We start from the raw sequence: 17,094 nt of genomic DNA on the forward strand, positions 1-17,094 counted from the left end.
TTAGTGGTGTAACCGGCAGCCAGGTGGTTTTCTGTAATGAATGAAGAGCACTTAAGTCAAAAGAAGGGTCTTTCTCCCACATCGAGGAAATTTGAGACGGTGAGAGGCTGTCTTTTCATGAAGAGCATATTGAAAGAATGTTCTGGTACTTACACATTAAAACCTGATTTCCCATTTACTTGAGCATCTCTATTGATTCAGAGATTTGCTTTTAATCCATCAGGCTTTTCTAACACATGCTACACGCATCTATGTCTCCCTCTCCTTCACAGACTGGAATTCGTGTGTTTTTAATGCTAACCTAAATTAGAATCTGATGTTTCTTCTGAAACTATTGTGATTTATGATTTCCTTGGCCTTTCAAAGTCTTAAAATGCAGTCCATGAAGAAAAGGCAGACACAAACGTGTGTCTGATAGAAGCAGCTGGATGGATTAAAACATTCGGAGCATTGATGAAGAATGAAGTTTGGAGTTGTAAATTAAAGAATATCCTTAAAAGGGCAGATCGGAGTTGTTGAGGCGCCTCTCGTTCATACAGGGGGGTTCGAAGCATTTGAGCGACGTTAGGGGAGGACGGGGTGATTTTGTCTCCTGCCCGTTACGGACTTACTCTGCACCGAGGAGTTGGGCGCCTGCTTGGGCTCGGAGTTTTGCGGGCGGCCCGCGGGTTGCCAGATTGAATTAATGCTGAGGCTTCCAAAGCGTCTGGCTGTACATTGAATCAATGAGAGGAAGAAACAACAGGAGCAGGACAAACGAAAAAGAAAACATTTCAAATAGCACACTCGACAAGAAATACTGAAACAAGACACCCTTAAGTGGGGAAACGAACTAAGGAGGAACAGGGGAAAGAATGGCAGCAACAGGCAGAACCTGAGTACAAATTCGGTGGGGAACGTCAACAAGAAAGAATGTACACATGACTGAGGAGAAGCACGGATGGAAGACATATCGAGGAGGGAAAACAGCAACAAGCACGTCTACGGGGAGACACACAGCCAGAGAGACGTCAAGCTTTACCTTTAAGGTCCTCATCCTCAATAGTTGTGTTGGCACTCTCTGTAGATTCCTGGAGAAATGTGAAAGGATCTTTGTGAATCACTTTCAGACTGGACACTGGACAGTTGCAAGTCAAGGCATCATACCACTGCTAATAGAAATATGTCCTATTACCTTGTTTCTGTCCACTGGATTGTGGATCACGGTAGTTTGTGGCTCCTGGAAGATTGAAAAGCAGTGAATAAACATTATTATTTGTATATGAAAAGTAAGCTTGATAGCAGAATAATGGCTGTGTACAAGACACAACATGCATGGAATTGCAAATGATTTTGTTTCTAGGTATTAAGGAAATGACAATACTTTCAGAACATCATCTAATTTCTCTCATTGGTGACTTATCATGTGTAGTGCATGTGTACTGCATGATAATGGAGTCTAAAACACACTTCCTTCTCCCAATCCTGCTCAGGTTGCAGATTAAAGCTGAAAGTTTATTGTGAAAATTATCCTCCAAACAATACACTCCAGAAATAAACCTGGAGTATTTTAAATTTCAATGCATGTGGATTGGTCCTCTCTAATATTTTAGAAGTTGACTCATTAGTCAAATCCCGATTCTCTAAAATGACTCCTTTTCCAGCTCAGCTAATGAAAAGAGATTGAACAAAAATATTCAATTGGTTTGGAGTATAATTGGAACTGCCATAGACTTTTCTTATCTAAGCAACTTAAAATGAAGTACAATCAAGTGCACACTTCTATAGCAGTTACCAAAAACACAAGAAATAGCTCTGTCTCTAGAAATCAGATATATGGCAAACATTACATGAAAAACATATACACTACCATTCAAAAGTTGTTCTTTTTTAAGAAATTATTATTTTTATACAACAAGGACACAATAAAATTTACCAAACGTGACAGTAGACATATATAATGTTACAAGATTCCCATTACAAATAAATGCTTATCTTTTGAACTGTTTATCTGTTTTACTGTTCAAATAAATGCAGCCTTGGTGAGCATAAGAGACGTATTTCAAAAACATTAAAAAACTATCTTATTTTTTCCAAACTCTTGACTGGTAGTGTAGGCTTAAAATACATCCAGTACAAATACTGTATGCATATTTTAATTTTAGTGTTAACTGTATACATGGACATATGTATTACTGTATATGTGTTTTTACATGTATTGCTTGCCATATCTGATTTATGGGAATTACTAAATAAATAGATTTTGGATCAGTTTTCTCTTGTAATATGGGTTAGATCTTTTTTCTTTTCTTTTTGAACAAATATGCAGTGTATCACCAGAATGGGGTGATCCCTAGGTCACACACACACACACACACACACACACACACACTGACAGATACAATGTAATTAATCAGCTTGGTGGTCTTTGAGCGGGACTGAGCGGAATTGATCATGTCTTGTCTAATCACCACCAGATTAGAGAAGATTACATATGCGTGCTTGTCACTTGTCTAAGAAACCCTCTGAGTGTGCATGTGCGTGACAGAGAGAAAGTCTGTGTGCGTCAGAATGAGCGTGTCACTGTGTCGTCAGTCTGAGAGACATTTGAATATGTGCATGTCTGCATCATTATGGATGGAAACCGATGTCAAGCTACACACAGCGAAGAGCTCAAAGCATACGAGCCCATCAAAGCAATGCTAACACCAGCCATGCACTGCAAAGCATTCACTCCAAGTACTTAAATTATGCATCTGCTAGAGAAAGACACTCGGATTCAACAAGATTTAGATTTAAACAAATGGGAAATACAAATGGGCAAAAGTAGTAGACTAATGTCAATACACCATGACTGTGCAAGCAAAAACCACAAGCGTTAAATGGATTTGTGCTTAAGAAGGCATGAAACTATATCACTACAAAACATCAAGCAGCAGCAGTTGCTTTTGATGTTTCAAAGACAATTTGATTAAATACAACCCTACATTTCCTGGAATTAAGAGTTCAAATGGAAGAAAAACACGTGTGACATAAAAGTGTCATAAGAGGTAAATAAAGTCATGCAAGGTTCGCGGAACTTGGGTAGACACACCAACAGCGCCAGATTTACCATCTCTTGGTTTTCTTTAAACTATTTACAGTATGTCACTGTTATTATGCAAAGCATAAAATTGATGCATCATTTAATGCATCATTGACAATATTCATGGATTTCATCCGGTCCCTTTCCACAGGTGTATTAATCAAGCACAATGCAGTCTGCATTCATAATCTAGGTGCTTGATTTTATACACCTGTGGAAAGGGACCGGATGAAACCCATGAATTGACAAACCATGTGAAAGCGTTCCAAAATTAGGCAGAATACTAAGGCAGCATCGTATATATCCTTTTCAGATAAACCAATCCCAGAATGCAATGCAATATAAGAAATGTTGACTAAAAATAGATGTACTGTATATGTACTGAAACATTGATTACTGGGTATGTGTTCTGCTTGTTATTGTATTGTTAGCTTAGCAACATGCTAACATTAAACTTTTGAAATCAAATGTGAATTCTGTCATGTGCTTTATGTGATAAATGTTATTTTGTGTTGCTGCATGATCAGATTGCTTGACTGTTAGGATGTTGCCTTACAACTAGCTGCCTGTGTAAGTAGTACACAACAAGGTAGCTCTTTAGGTTTTGGACCAGAGCATTGTGGTGAAAAGGTAAGCAAATCTGGCTCGTTGGTAAAAGAGGGAGGGTCTACTGGGGTAACATCGTGCAGGGGGTGGGGTTGTTGTCATGGGTACCAGTGCTGGGGCGGGGCCTGTGTCTTTAGGGCTGCTGGCTATGTTGGTTTTGTTGTTAACCTGTAAGTGGGATGAGGAGCAGATCACAAATTACAAAATATCAAACTGACGGGGTCTACAACATCACATTAGGGATACAAAATTACACAAGACAGGGGAAAAAATGAGTTCTGTGACAGGGCATCCACAAGTATGAATACACAGATACACTGACAAGCATAGATTCACATGGGAGGGATCTAATGATGTATGATCTGATGAATACAACTCACAAACAACGGTGGACACAAGCCTGAACATATACTGTGGCACAAATAATAAAATCATAAAATAAAAAATCCTGAGTTTTTATTTATTTTATTTATTTATTATATTCTTCTTTTTTATTTTATAAAATGTACATTTTACATTTACCATATATCAATCAAAATTGCACCCATTTACTTTCCTAATAGGTCTTCTTGGTATTATTGTGAATACATCATCAGTGCACTTTCCATGATCCAATCAATTTCTTGTGCACCACTATATGTTTTCTTGTGCAATTTCCTGTTTCAACCGTACATACATTATGTCAGATTGTGGAAGTAAAATGGCATATTAACATATGCATTCTTAACTTTTTATTTAATTTTCTCTTATATAAAATCTGATAAAGACATAAAAGACATATGAGTGACAGGATTGCACAACAAATCATCATCACATTTTGTTACTCATATCAAAAACAGATGTAAAAAAAACTCTTAGCTATTGTTTTAGATGAATTTTAGTTTATTAGAAAATAAAATCAGACATGAAATGATACCAGAAAAAAAGTAGATTCACTAAACACAATCACAAAAACCTGCATCTTATAGGGTATCTGGCATAGTGCTGCACCATGCATATTTAAATTAAAGTGCCCCTATTATGCTGTTTTAATTTAGTTTTGGAGGTCTCCAACAATAAGTTAACATGCATCCAAGATCAAAAAACACTTTAATTTTCTCATAATATACATTGAACATCACCTAATTTCTCAAAGAGTCTGAAAATGGTTTGTGCAAAGATTCAGCCTCTTTAAACCCCTCCTTACCACCAGCCAACCCTGCTCTGATTGGTCAGACAACCCAGTCTGTTGTGATTGGTTTACCGCTTGCAACGCATGTCGGAAACGAAACGTCATTTAACATATCTGAATTTCAGCTCCGGAGGCTTCTGATACGAACAGTAACAACTGTGTCGGTTTTTCCATATAAATTCCAGCGCGAGTCCTCTTCTTTTTGAAGTGCATGCAAAGTGGATTCGCAGCGCAGAAAACAGCATTTTCTCGACATGTCGACAACACAAACTAAACTCTTCCAGGCCTCAGCTACAACTACAGTGTTTGAGGGCGGGTCAAAGTAGACGTTGTTTGTGGGTAGCCAATGAAGAGCGTAGGCTGGCATTATGCAAACGTGTTACATTGTTACCTATACGTAGGTATGTAACAGGAAGTGAGACTGGAATTGTTGACGACTCATTTCGGCAGTTCAGAATCGATTCTTTCTCTTAGGAGGCAATAACTTTATTTGCCATGCACTTTACCATTCACTTTGGTCTTTAAAAATTTGCAGACATATTCCATTCAAAAACAGTTATATTACACACTAAGGTAATATTCAAAAAAGCATAATGGGGCACTTAAGAAAAAAACCCTGCTTTCTAGATTAGGCTTATTATAGATTGCACTTTACTTTTAGTGATCTGCACTCAGCAAAAGATTTTGGAGGTTTGGTTGATTTGCATAATTTGCATTTCCTTAGTGAATCGCAAAACATCCGTGATCAATTATTAGTTAGCACAATTTATTATTAGTGAATTCACCCATAGTGCTTGAAGTTAAAGTATTTTAATATAAAATCCTTCAGGTATATATATATTGAAACACTTAAATACCAATAAAGGTCAGAATGATGGGCAATTCCATTTAATTTCCAGCAAATTTAGGGAATTAACTAAACTAGACATTTCACGAATCACTGAAAGGTAATAGATTAGATTTTTATTGCCAAAATTTTATATATTTCACATAAAACCTGAAAATTGGAATTGAAATGGAATTTATCAAAATGCCACAGCATATTTAATATTATATATTAACTGTAGTCATTAAATTGGAAACTGATCCTATTTAAAGACCTCAGAATTTCTGGAAAAACAATCAACAAACAAATGCAACCTGAAGGATACACAATGTTCTGCTGCAAGATTACTCTCAGCCATTGCCAAGTACCCATGTTCTTTATATCTTAGTTTTGCCAAAAGATTAATAGGAAACAGACTTAACCCACCTTCACACCATCTGTCTTTTTGTTCAATAAGCTCTTGGCTGCTGTTGGGTGAAAAATAAAAGAGAACATGAATAATTATGTATTACATTACAAATCCATGAAGGCACATGCAGCAGGCATACTGGGATTATTGTTCTCCTTATTGTGTCACAAGACCTCGGGCAAGAGAAACAACTCACAGTCATACAAATCATTCATTTTTAGGATAGGAACTCTTGAAACATAAATGCAAGGCTACAAGATCAAAAAGATTAAACCCATGTCACAATCAATACCAGAGTAAGCAATTCTATTCTTAGAGGATGTGCATTTGTGTTAAAAAATTATATGCTGTACAATTTTCTAACTGCCTATGACTGTAAACTGGACAATTTAAAGAAAAAAAGTGACATTTTTACCTTAAAAAAAACAGAAATCATCCCTTTAAAATATACATAATTACTTTTCCATCATAATTTCTTGATGATTGAACTGTTTATGTTATGTTTATATAATATAATATATAATAATAACCTTTAGCATTGCAAACATAGTTTATAGTCTTCAAACTTCTTGAACCAAAAGTAAAAAGCAGTGCATACATTTGTCCTCGAAGAAAGAGTTGCTTTAGAATAGTTTATCACAAATTAAGTGCAGACGACCATTCATCTAATGCATTAAATTAAAGCTTTTCTATAATCCTATTATAACATGTTTCCAGCTACATTTTGCTAACAGCCAACATGTATGAGAAAATGCTAAACCTTTTAATTACACCTTATTTATAAATGTAACATTCCAGAATGTACATGAACACATCCAGATGGAAATGTAACCAGAAAATGAGCACGCATTCCAGATACTTGTTCTATGAGCAAGGCAGGACACATTTACTTTCCCAGTAACTTACTTAAAATTATTATCATGATTACATTCATAAAGTACTGTTTGTTATTATATTATTGAATATGTGTATTTGCAGTTTCAACCTTTTATTTGAAAAATTACATGTAGACTAAATGCAAGTTAACGTTATGAATGTAATCTGTTTACATTACATTACATGCAAACAAGGGTAATTAGTAGCTCAGAGTAACAGGGAAGTGTGACAAACAAGCAAACCAGCTGACTGGTTAGAGTAAAAACACATCCCCTTCTTATGTCAGATTAGACTCTTACCTCACAGGACACACCGGACCCCCCCAAAAAAAGAGATAAAGCAATGATGAACAGGAAAGAAATGTTAAATAAAATGTCTAAAAAGGAGTACTGTACCACCTCACTTTAAAACAGCCTTTGTTAAAAAAAAAAAAAAAATTATAATAATAATTGACCACATATTAACTAATAACGATATGAAGTTCATAATATAAGAAGATAAAAAAAGAAGGGAGTCTATGTATCACTTTATTTTGATATTCAACTTTAGACATTTTAACTTTGCAACTACACATCAACTACAAGTCATTAGAGTATTAGTAGACTGTCTGCTTAATATCTGCTAACACTTGGTCCACCAACCTGAACCCAAACCTAACAGTCTACTAATACTCTAATGAGAGAATGTAGTTGCAAAGTTACTTATAGTTAGTGTCTAAAGTGGACTATCGAAATAAAGTGTAACCGGAGTGTAGGATAAACACACTCAAACAAACACATCCACACATACAGGTCAGCAGAGCCAGACATACCTGAGAAGTTTCTTGTGACCAGGAGAGTGGTCAAAATTGCACCCTAGTTGCAAAAAAATTTTTTTAGAAATGAAAGAAAAGGAAAAAAACAACAAGCAAGAGAGAAATGAAAGAAAGAATAGTACAGAAGGAACAGCAGGAGCAATGTATACCCTCATTTTTATAATGTATTTGGAGGATGGCTAGTTTGCTAGAATAACTTCAAATATCAAATCAGCGTTGCATTGCAAAACTCTCCCTTACACATAACATTATCACTTTGTTCCAGTTATTCCCAGTTAGTAGATAACACATAACTACCATTATCCCAAAATAACTAACTTACTATCCATTAAAAAAGGACAAATGTAATATATTTAGTTAGTATAATTAGATAGGGAGTAATGCAAAAATGTAACGCATTGCATTTAAAAGGAACATTGTAAATCTAGATCTTGCATGTAGTGAGTAGGTAACTGCATGTGCAGGAAATTCATGTGAAGAAAGCTAAAGATTGGTCAAAAGACATGTAGAAGACGTTTGAGGAAAGTCTAAAAATAAACCAGACCAAAACTAACCTTGAGTTTCCTTCGGGCATTGAATTTCTTCAAGCACTCCACGGTTTCCTGTCTGTGCATCATAGACGCTACAGTGGAGCGTTGCTACAGAAAGACAAAGAAAGACAAAGAATGAAGGCAAGAGCTTATTGAGGATTAGGAAATTACTTTGTTGTATAATAAAGAAGAATGCATGTTAGTGTGTGTGTTTGTGTGTTGTGTGTTGAAACACATACGCAGATCCAGGGGTGTTTGAGGGCTTCAGAAGCTGTAATGCGTTTAGAAGGATTGATAGTCAACATCTTATTAATCAGATCTTTAGCTTCAGGGGTCACTGTGTCCCACTCAGGAGATGGAAACTACATACAGAGATAAGACAACACAATAATGTGTCATTTAATAAGTTTGTATGAATTTGTAAGTCTTAGAAGCCCAAGGAACTGAGGATGACATCAATTTATCATCGGTTACCAAGTGGTTATTGGCATCATTTGTAGCTCTAATAGTGTGTTCTTAGTGTTCAGCCTATCTTTTTTTTAAACCCTTTCCAGGCAAATCATTAGAAATTCAGACTCACGTCATAAGCACCAGCCTTAATCTGCTGATAGAGGCGATGCTGGTCTTCATCCCAAAATGGAGGATATCCAACCAGCAGAATGTAGAGAATCACACCTATGAAACATATATCTTATTATAACTACATTCAGAGAGAAATATTATTCAAACAAATTCTCAAATATCAGCTACACTTGACCTAAAGACTGAGCTATAATGTCTGTATTCAAGCAATCTTATTCAAACAGCACACAGAGTAGGGTAGAAGTATATTTTTGGACATAATGTCTATGTTATGACTGTTTTGGAAGACAGTCCCAAGATATTCTTTGAAGAAAGACAGTACTATTTAAATACTATGGTGCATGAATATGGCAATCATTCAGTACCATTTGGAATCTATATCTCAAAGTACAATGGTATTACCATCTGTCCATCTTTTCGTAAGTGGGAAGAACATCCTGGTGGTGAATTTGAATAATTGTGCAATCATTTTTACATCAAGGCTAAATTGAAACATTCATTCAACTGCTTGAATTGGACTAACTAGTTTTAAGCCTAAAAACAGAAAGACAATTTACCAGGGACACTCCATTTGGCTGATTAGATTCAATGCTGCTTAAAAACTCAGGCTGCAATAATTTAATAATCAGTTAATGAGCTTCAACAGTGACATCCATCACACCAACTCGCTCATGAGATGAACATTTTTGTGTCTCATTCATTCCTTACCGCAGGCCCACATGTCCACAGGTTTGCCATAAGGATCTTTCCTCAAGACCTCCGGGGACAGGTACCCTGGAGTACCAGCAAAACCTGAACAAAGAGCGGTTTAGGGGAATAAATGAACAGTTTCTACACCATTTAATTATTGTTTAGAATATTGTTATTTGCCAAGTTGGCTTGTAAAAGCTTAGTCATGCAGAATTGTTTACAGCAAAATTACTAATAAAGCAGTGTACTATGGAGTCAATATAGGGCCATATATATCTGCAAAATAAAACAATGTTTTGCAAACAAAAAATATGTTTTGCAAAAAAAAAAAATATGTTTTGCAAAAAAAAAAATATGTTTTGCAAATAAAAATAGAGTATTGAGAATTTTTCTTGCTTTTTTGCAAAAAAAAAAAAATTTGCAAAAGAAAAGTTAACCACTGAGAGAAAAAATAAAGTTTAGCAAAGTAAAACTTCAGCAGCATTGACTTTGCAACACATATTTCCCTTTGCGCCGCTCCTTTAAATCCGCGTTTCAGTCATCCGTGCCTCTGCGGCGCAAGCTTTCCTTTGCGCTTCATTTTTCTTTGCGCCTCGCTTTGTGTCCCTGATTTGACGTGGGGGGAGGGGTCAAGAGGTTGGGGTGTGTACAAGGGACGAAGGCGCGTCCCTCTCGGAACGTCATCAGCGCGAGCCCCAGACCGAGTGGATCGATCGAAATGGCGGAGCAGAGACATGCTGTGCTGCGTTCCAGTCCACTTTTAGACACGCACTTGCGAACTTCCCTAAGCACTTCCCCTTGGGGGAATCCCTGCCGCCATTTGAAGTGCGTTCCACTTCGTGAAGTGGACGAGGGAAGTTTATATGGACAGACCCTCGTTCCCTCGATTTTGACCGAGGGAGCGAGTCTGCTTCAAATGTACACTTCAGGCACCTATATGTCCCACAATGCAGTACGATTGTGACGTCACCACATATCTCGTCTAATCACCACCACACAGACAACTCTATGATATATTAATTATAATGTTTTAAATTTAAAACAACCCAAACACACCTATAAACATTTGGATACTGCATTAAACAAATTATTAAAGGGAAAAAAATTAAATAATAAATCAACTCCACAGCTGATTCCAAGTGATCAAGGGCTTAGGACGTTCCAGTTCAGCCCATTGCAGTTTCCGCCAGTAGTGGGCACTCGCAATGACGTACATCCGAGTGAACGAGATGAAGGGAAGTTAGCGAGTGAAGAGCATGACTATTTTGGACTGGAACGCAGCACGGGTGATGGATCACAGGTATGTATTATTGACAATAATAGTCTGGGGCTCTATTTGCCTGCTGATGAGAATATGTATATTGTGATGTAATATCTGTATGTACGCTCAGGTTTGTTTGTAAAATCTGAAGTTACGAATGCCTTTTTTGTTAATGTTCTATAAATATGTCAATAAAAAAAAGTCTGGGGCTCGCGCTGATGACGTTCCGAGAGGGACGCGCCTTCGTCTCTTGTACACACCCCAACCTCTTGACCCCTCCCCCCACGTCAAATCAGGGACACAAAGCGAGGCGCAAAGAAAAATGAAGCGCAAAGGAAAGCTTGCGCCGCAGAGGCACGGATGACTGAAACGCGGATTTAAAGGAGCGGCGCAAAGGGAAATATGTGTTGCAAAGTCAATGCTGCTGAAGTTTTACTTTGCTAAACTTTTTTTTTTCTCTCAGTGGTTAACTTTTCTTTTGCAATTATTATTTTTTTGCTTGCAAAAAAGCAAAAAAAATTCTCAATACTCTATTTTTATTTGCAAAACATATTTTTTTTTTGCAAAACATTTTTTTTTTTTGTAAAACATTTTTTTTTTTTGCAAAACATTGTTTTATTTTGCAGATATATATGGCCCTATATTGACTCCATAGTGTTCCCTATAGACTTCTGTTTTTGCAGCCTTTGCTGGTACTAATTACGTACAAAAAAAAACTGAATTATGTGTGTAGCATATTTGTTTTAATTAAATATTCTCTTTACAACAATACACAGCTGTTCAAAAGTTTAAGGTAAAGATGTTTTTATTATTTTGAAAGAAGTCTCTTATGCTCACCAAGGCTGCATTTATTTGATCAAAAATATAGTAAAAACAGTAATATTGTGAGATCATAGTCTAATTAAAAATCATTGTTTTAAATTTTACTATATTTTAAAATGTAATGTATTTCTGTGATGGCAAAACTGTCATTGTCACGTGATCCTTCAGAAATCATTCTAATGTGTTGAAACATTTCTTACTATTATCAATGTTGAAAACTCTTGTGCTGCTTAATATTTTTGTAGGAACCTATTTGTTTTTCAGGATTATTTTAGATTCAGATTTTTTAGTAACAATTTAAAAGTCACTTTTGATCAATTGAATGTGTCCAGAGTGTATAAACAACGTTTGTCAGATGTTAATTCAGTAACCAATCTGATGCACTGAGGGAGTAGACTGATTCAGACTAATAACTTTCAATCAAAGCTACTGATTCGTTAAAAGATCTGGCTCTTTAAAGTGATTAATTCGTAAACTGAACTACACTGATCGTCCTACGTGATTGTTTTTGCATGCATCAATTATCATCTTGTATTAATTATTTTAATATTATAACATCAAATTCAAACATGCAACTCAGTTAAAGTGTAATTTCTTTTATAGCAACACAGTATTTTGTGGTACTTACCAAACCATGCCTGCTGATCACCCTGGACCTCTATGGCCAAACCAAAGTCGGCAAGCTTAACAGCCGCCCCCTTCATCTTACTGGCCAACAGCAAATTCTCAGGCTTCAAGAAAAGCATGCAAACACACAAGCATATGTCTTAATGGTCTTAATTCTCCCTTAGGTAATGGCTTTTCTAAAAGCAGCTATTTATTGAATCCATTTTTTTTTTAAACAGCAGTCATGCTATGATGACTCATTCCTCCTCAGCAGGTTGAAAGACATTTTGGAGGAAGAACAAAAAAGCTAATTCTGTCAAATGTCTGAACTGTATCTGCGCAAATGTGGATTGATTATCACTAGCTAAAGGGCTTTGTGAAGATTTCAGTAGATGAAAGGATAAAATATTAGATTCTCAGACACAGCAAGGCTATTTTCTGTTAGACAATATGAGATCCGGCTACGTCAGACTGTGCTAAATTTAGCACTGGACTCTGCTACATTAAGCGCCACTGTCTGGAGAAGTGTGAGTGTGTGTGTGTGTGTGTGTGTGTGTCCTGACCTTCAGATCCCGGTGGACAATCCCATTAACATGGCAGTGATGAACGCTCTCCAAAATCTGCTGAATGCAGTGACTGAGAGAGAGAGAGACGGTGAAAGAGAAAGGTAAGACAGAGGGGAAGTGTGACAATGGCGGGCAGAAGAAACACAAGTTTTTGTTTTGTTTTAAATCAAGAAACAATCAGTAAAAAGAGGGAACTTAGAGGAAAATAGAGATAATAGGGACTTTATCAGCCTTTTATGAAGTAAAAACTCAGTTATGGAGGATTGTACATACATTAGAATGCATGCAGTCATTAATCATCTATAAATAACATGCTTCACACTTTCTTGTCCAGCCCGAAGACACATGCACATTTTCCTTTACACATGCAAAATTACACTTGAGGAGGCGAGGCTGTAAAGGGAAGCAGTGTATAATTTATCATCAGTATAAATAACTTGCACAAAAGAGAAACAGGCTCACAAAAGAGTCATGTGATCTAGAAGAAATGTCTGTAAGCATATTTTATGTAGAACAAACTTGACGTTAATGAATGTACTAATGTGCAACTGTTGTAATGTGTCCGTCTGCATGTTCTTACCTGGCATCAGCCTCGCTGTAATACTCTCTTGCTACAATGTCTTCAAACAGCTCACCTCCAGTAACCCTGAGGTCAAAGGTCAATTATTGCATATCAAAAGATATTCAAAATCTCCACAGAGAAACTGTTTTTGGAGATCTTTTTCTGAGGTTTTTAAACAACGCTACATGCTATTTTTAAAATGGTTCATTCCTGGTTCTATTCTATACACAATCCTAAAGCTAGATTCACTAATCAAAGAAGTCACTGTTACCAGAGAAACAGGGAATTGCCATAATTTCCAAAGTCGAGTGTTTTGCAAGATAGTCGTACAGTTAGACTGTAAAGTGGAGTAACAACAGACATTATGAGGGGGAGGATAGACAAACCATTATTGCAACGCTCAATATGGCGGTTGTAGAAAGGACCTTTCAATCAAAAGAACAAACTGATTGAAGCATAGAAAAAAAAAATTAAACAAAAGAACTTATCACAGAAACAATATACTAAATATAAAATAATATATCAAAATTTGTTATGGTTTAATAAATGTAATTCGCTGAACTTCAGAGAGCTTTTGACACACTTAAAGGGATAGTTCACCCAAAAAAATTCTGTCATCATTTACTCACCCTCAAGCTGTTCCAAACCTGTGTACATTTCTTTATTCTGCTGCACACAAAGGAAGATATTTTGAAGAAAGTTTGTAACCAGTCTGCTTTGGGGAACCATTGACTTCCATAGTAGGGGAAAAAAAATACTATAGAAGTCAAAGTCAGTGGTGCCTCAGAACTGTTCAGTTTCTCACATTCTTCAAATTATCTTCCTTTGTGTTCAACAATACAAAGAAATGTATACAGGTCACACCGCGAGCCTTAGTGCTCAATTCCGATTTATTGCTCAGATCCGATTTTTTTGTATAGCTGTTCACATTGTTGATTTAAATGTGGCCAATATGAGATTCCAGTGTGAACAGAACATCGTCCTGGACTGACTCGCATGCACAAAAGAATGATAAAAAGATTTGGGCCACATTTACCTGCAGTCTGAACATAGCCAAATACATAATTTTATGCAATTTTGTATTTGCTTATATTTGTGGTTATAAATGTGGTTAAAGTATACCGCCAAATGTACTGACAAGCATTTATGGTAAACTAAAATATAATTGAAATGTAATTATTAAAGTTTGATTGATGATGTATTTAAATATATTTGTAGTGGGGGTGTTGCAATTTAGTACATTTAAAATACATTAACTTAATATTGAATAACACACTACAGTTAAAATTATAATCAAGTTCTTTACATGTACTTCAGTATGTTAGTCAACACATCAAAATAAGTGTGCTTTTTTAAATCATGGCAAAATAATATTTAAAACAATGCTTTAAAATGTACTTTTCCATACAACTTTTAATTTGACATTAAAAAGTGCACTTTAAAAAAAAACTCACTTAAGTTTGTGAAGAAATGAAAACTGCACTCTTTTATTTCATTAACATTATATTATCAGCAAGTACAAGTTTTTTTTTTTAAATATACTTTTAAGATTTGAAGTACACTACAAGTTTACAATCATATTAAGCATACTTCTTTTTACAAGAAATTGCCTTGTATCTACAACATGCATATTAACTGGACATGATTTGAGCTAGAGAATAAAAATGTATCATTGAATACCACTTTTTATCAGGTTTTAACAGATTTCTTTCTTTCTTTCTTTCTTTTTGGTGGCAGCTGACTGAACTGATTTGCTACTGATTCTATTACATCTTTCACAATGCTTTATTTTATGAGTAGTTCATACTAGTATTCCTCAAAATGTTGCGAATATCACGTAATATTGTGTAGTTTTTGCTATTCATGTCATAGCTGTTTGGTCCTTTGGAGGCTAAACCAATGATAAAGTGGGCTGTACTGTTGAGCTCTATTCAAATAACTACACTAAAAGTCAACATTGTATGTTTATTCGTACAAAAGCTGACAGTATTCAAAAATAGCAGTGCAAGCATTTGTCAGACTGTGTGAATCTGGGTCACAAACAGTTGAATATCACTGAATATGACAGCTTGCCTCTCTCTACTTGTTTTTCTCTCCGCCTGCCTGTCCTTCTGTGTTCTCCTCTCTGTTTGTCTGTCTTTCTCCTATCAGCCAGATCAGCTGCTAGCAGAATTTTTTTATTTCATACAGACACAAGTCAGCACAATCCACTGGTCTGGTCCATTTCAAAGGCTACGCTCACTCGCACAAGTCAGTGTTTAGGATTGACAACCACCTAGCTAACAAACATATGTTTTAAAACAGTTTTGCTAATGTTTCCATTAAGTTATGAAAATGTCATTTCTAAATGTTCTTTAAATTTGTATTAAATGTTTAGAAAAATTTGGTTATACCAACGTTAAGGGAACATTCCATTTTATCATTCTGCAAACATTAATGGAAATTAATTTTCTCTGAACATTCTGAAAGTTCAATAAACAATATATAAATAATGTTTTTGTGCTAACGTTTTTAGAACACTATTAAAGACCTGGGGCCTCATTTATAAACGTGGCGTACGCACAAAACGGGGCTGAAAATGTGCATACGCCACTTCCGACGCATAAGTTGTGAATTATAAAAACAAACTTGACGGGAAAATGTGCGCACCTGCACGCAAACTCTGACCCATGCGTACGAACGTTTTGGAGATGGAGCAGTTTGGCAACACCGATGGTGATCTGGAGTTAAGTGTCTTTTTGGTCACTTTTAGACAGAAAATCTAAAGAAAATTAAACATATACAGAAAGATAATACAAATATAATTTCACTCACCAAGCCTGTCACTTGAAGGAAATATATCCATCCCTTCTTAAATGTCCGCGCCAGCGAGCGCGTTGGACCGTTTAGTGAAACTGACGCAAATAACAGTTTAAATAAATAAAATAATGATTTAAACTATGTTTTACTTCTGATATAAACATTTAGATTAAATATGCCATTCAAATTAATGGAGTTAAACACTTAAACATGAAATCATTACTGAGAAGTTACAAAAAAAATTATATTCAAATTCAATCAATAGAAATATTGTTGTGGATGCGATGTTTTTGAACACTTCCTGTGGCGTGCTGTGTTTTAATGTTTTAACCACAGAGATAATTGCTTATCATGATAATACCAGATTGTCTGAGAAAATAGTTTCGTACAAATAATGCCCAAGGCCTATCTGTTTCCATAAAAAATATAAATCAATTAAAAATACAATTCGGCCAGTGGAAAAGATTGAGAAAACTTTCTCTGAAATGTATTTTACTCTATTTGATTTATGTATTCAAAAACAAGGCAAGGATAGGCAACTACTTGATTTTTATTAATGTAATGTGTCTTGTACCGTTAAACGTTATCACGTGGATGAATAATAATATGCAAATGATATGCAGATGAGGATCTGCATAGTAAAACTAGGCGTTGTAAGCTCCATATATGGTTATTTCGGGGTGGAGACGCATGTGCGCACAATCTTCCGCTGACTGGGATTTATAAAGTGAATTCTGCGCAGGTTCTGGCGTACGAACGGTTTTATAAGTCTGAATATTATTTTGCGTACGCCATTTTTGCCTTTCGGGCGCACGTACACTTTTAGTAAGGTTCCTACACACAGTTTTATAAATGAGACCCCAGATCATTTTTGAACGCTTGTTCATAACTTAGAGAGAACCTTGCCAGA

The 17,094-nt window shown here is 35.8% G+C and overlaps 1 protein-coding gene across 9 annotated transcripts in view; it reads right to left on the reverse strand.

Annotated features, from left to right (window-relative positions):
- The window catches only part of camk2d2 (calcium/calmodulin-dependent protein kinase (CaM kinase) II delta 2), a gene marked incomplete at its 3' end in the record, with an annotated part of 40,002 nt that overhangs the window by 6,785 nt on the left and 16,123 nt on the right, over window positions 1-17,094 (reverse strand). For 4 of the 9 annotated variants that reach the window (XM_082165813.1, XM_082165814.1, XM_082165812.1 and 1 more), the window contains exons 5-17: window positions 13,404-13,469; window positions 12,821-12,893; window positions 12,280-12,382; window positions 9,587-9,670; window positions 8,877-8,971; window positions 8,536-8,658; window positions 8,321-8,404; window positions 7,764-7,806; window positions 6,094-6,134; window positions 3,779-3,838; window positions 1,175-1,219; window positions 1,022-1,070; window positions 612-710 (exon numbers count right to left, since the gene is read on the reverse strand). In XM_082165813.1, the coding sequence (XP_082021939.1) occupies window positions 612-710; window positions 1,022-1,070; window positions 1,175-1,219; window positions 3,779-3,838; window positions 6,094-6,134; window positions 7,764-7,806; window positions 8,321-8,404; window positions 8,536-8,658; window positions 8,877-8,971; window positions 9,587-9,670; window positions 12,280-12,382; window positions 12,821-12,893; window positions 13,404-13,469 (965 nt within the window). The remainder of the gene's footprint in view (window positions 1-611; window positions 711-1,021; window positions 1,071-1,174; window positions 1,220-3,778; window positions 3,839-6,093; window positions 6,135-7,763; window positions 7,807-8,320; window positions 8,405-8,535; window positions 8,659-8,876; window positions 8,972-9,586; window positions 9,671-12,279; window positions 12,383-12,820; window positions 12,894-13,403; window positions 13,470-17,094) is intronic. The other 5 variants (XM_082165815.1, XM_082165816.1, XM_082165818.1 and 2 more) reach the window with 3 other exon arrangements.

This window comes from Leuciscus leuciscus, assembly GCF_965113295.1.
Source record: "Leuciscus leuciscus genome assembly, chromosome: 3".
NCBI classification, from domain to species: Eukaryota; Metazoa; Chordata; class Actinopteri; order Cypriniformes; family Leuciscidae; genus Leuciscus; species Leuciscus leuciscus.